The 2,424-nt window shown below is 46.1% G+C and overlaps 1 protein-coding gene across 1 annotated transcript; it reads left to right on the plus strand.

Annotated features, from left to right (window-relative positions):
- The first annotated feature begins 122 nt into the window (after positions 1 to 122).
- On the plus strand, positions 123 to 658 carry LOC113215162 (large proline-rich protein BAG6-like). Its single transcript, XM_052272739.1, has 2 exons — positions 123 to 478; positions 558 to 658. The coding sequence occupies exons 1-2, from the start codon at positions 177 to 179 to the stop codon at positions 571 to 573; spliced, it is 318 nt and encodes a 105-aa protein (XP_052128699.1). The 5' UTR covers positions 123 to 176; the 3' UTR covers positions 574 to 658.
- The last annotated feature ends 1,766 nt before the right edge of the window (positions 659 to 2,424 follow it).

Consider the following 2,424-nt stretch of genomic DNA (forward strand, 5'->3'; position numbering starts at 1 on the left):
TTGGCAGCGCGCTGGGCTGCAGAACCAGCTGTAAGTGTGTTTTTTTTTTTTGGTTGTTGCCCGTGATAAAATGGATCCTGTGTTGATTGCTTTGTAATTACGTGTGCTTGTTACAGCCTGAAGCGTGCGTGAGGGCGAAGGGGCGACAGGAGCGCCCTGTGGGGGTGTGCCACCCAATGCCGCCGGGGCCCTGGCATCACCCCCAACCGGGGCCATCAACCCCGCCCGCTCAGCCCCAGCCGGGGACATCAAACCGCCCTGTTCAAGCCCGTGCCCAGCAAGGTGTCGCCGCCCAGGCCACCGCATGGCTCCCCGCCCAGGCCCCAGCGCAGGCCCCCGCCCAGGGTCAACCTTTGGCTCGTGACGATTTGAGGCACCAACTGAGGAACCGCGGCCAGTCCGCCGCCGCCGCCCAGGCGCCCAGCCCGCCACAGGGCGAAGCATGCAAGCTGCAGCGTCGGGGCGAACCGCCATTGTTGTAAGTACATTTTATGATGTGAAAATTTACAAGTATATTACAGAGGGGAGGATTCTAATATAGTTGTACTTTGTTTCAGATTGACCCTATTGTGACAAAGAGGATGAGGAAGTAGCCCCTCTTTACTCACTTTTTAATCATTTTCCTAATATTTTTCTAACATTTTTTCCCAAGAAAAATAAAATCATGTTTGAGCATCATTCTCTGTGTTTAATTTTTTAAACTACCTCAGATTGTCACGATCAAGTTTTGGTTGAAGTGTGTTGTCTAAACACTAACTCAGTTTAGTATGTGATGTGGTTTTAGTTTCACATCAATTAAACAATGGTTTAGGAGACATTTTATTTTAAAAAAACTACAAATCGCAGCATATAAACGAAAGACCCTTTTATTGAGAATAAACTGGGCTCCAATTTGGCGTCTGCACATATAGGGAACGTCTCCGGGAACCCGATCATCTTGGCCTCGAAGTCGACGGTTGCACCTTGTCGTGGCGTGCACGATTTGAGCTGAACGGATGGACCTGCGACAACGCCAAAAAATGTTCTTTACTCTTAAAAGGTGCGGCTATCGCATGACGAGAGCGATTTAAAACTACAAATCGCAGCAATATAAACGAAAGACCCTTTCATTGGGAATAAACTGGGCTATAATTTGGCCTATGCACATACAGGGAACGTCTCCGGGAACCCGATCATCTTGGCCTCGAAGTGGACGGTTGCACCTTGTCGTGGCGTGCACGGTTTGAACTGAACGGATGGACCTGCGACGCCAAAAAATGTTCTTCACTTTTAAAAGGTGCGGTTATCGCATGACGAGAGCGATTTAAAAAAAATATTTTTTTAATGTTTTTTTAAAAAATGTCAAAGTTTTCGTAAAAAAAAAGGGATCAAAATTATAACACATTTTGCCTATTTTCGGTACCTTAGAAGTGAAATGTCGAAAAACGCTCTCGTCACGCGATAGCTGCATCTCTTAAGAGTAAACGACTATTTTTGCCATTTTCGCAGGTCCATCCGTTCGGTCCAAATCGTGCACGCCACGACGAGGTGCAAGCATCCACTTCGAGGCCAAGAAGACCGGGTTCCCGAGGGTGTGCACTGTAATGTGCATACGCCAATTTGTAGCCCAAGTCATTCTTATAAAAAGGGTTTTTCGTTTATAACGCTGCGGTTTGTAGTTTTTTTTTTTTTTCAAATAAAATATATTCCAAACTCTTGTCGACCCTCGTATTTCACAGATCTCCCCCTTAAATTCGCTTGGGCACGATTGGCTTTGCCATAAGGGGCCATCGTCAAGAAAAATAAAAAAAAAACTTCCGGGCGAAAGCAATAGCCACCGCTCAGTCGGGGGCCTGAAAATTCTTTATCGATAATCGCAAAGACCCCAGACCCCTCTCTAACTTTCTTATCCTTTTCTTTATGTTAAACGTGTTCATTTTCACCGTGTTTTCGTCGAAAAATCCGCTCTAGCGCCCAAGCCCAAACAGTGCAAGTTAGAGCCAAATGGACAAAATTTTATTCCTAAGGCTGCTACTTTCACGAGGTTCCCCTTGGGAGACCGTAATAGAATTATTTTTTTCCTAAACTTTGGAACAACTCCTATTTCTTTGTCACACCCTTCACACCCTTAGGGATGGTTGACAGGATTGGCCGAAGGCGTTTCGTTTCCAGGGAGTGAACCATAAGATACCCTAATTTTTTAGACCTTCAGCTCATCTCCTTCCTCTTACAGGCACGACGGACGGACGGACACGAGTGCGGTTGCATACGCCCGCTTAAATGCATTTTTAAAAGCAGAAGGGCGGGCTAGAAAAAGAAAACAAGTTATTGGCTTGTCCTGCTCGTCTTGCTATCATCACCATTAACCGGCCTTGTCTATGTAACATTGGAAATGTCAGAAAAAGTTGTGGGTGCGTGAGGAAACTGACTTGGAAAGGGGTTATT

This window comes from Frankliniella occidentalis, unplaced genomic scaffold, assembly GCF_000697945.3.
Source record: "Frankliniella occidentalis isolate FOCC.00 unplaced genomic scaffold, Focc_3.1 Scaffold222, whole genome shotgun sequence".
Taxonomy (NCBI): Eukaryota; Metazoa; Arthropoda; class Insecta; order Thysanoptera; family Thripidae; genus Frankliniella; species Frankliniella occidentalis.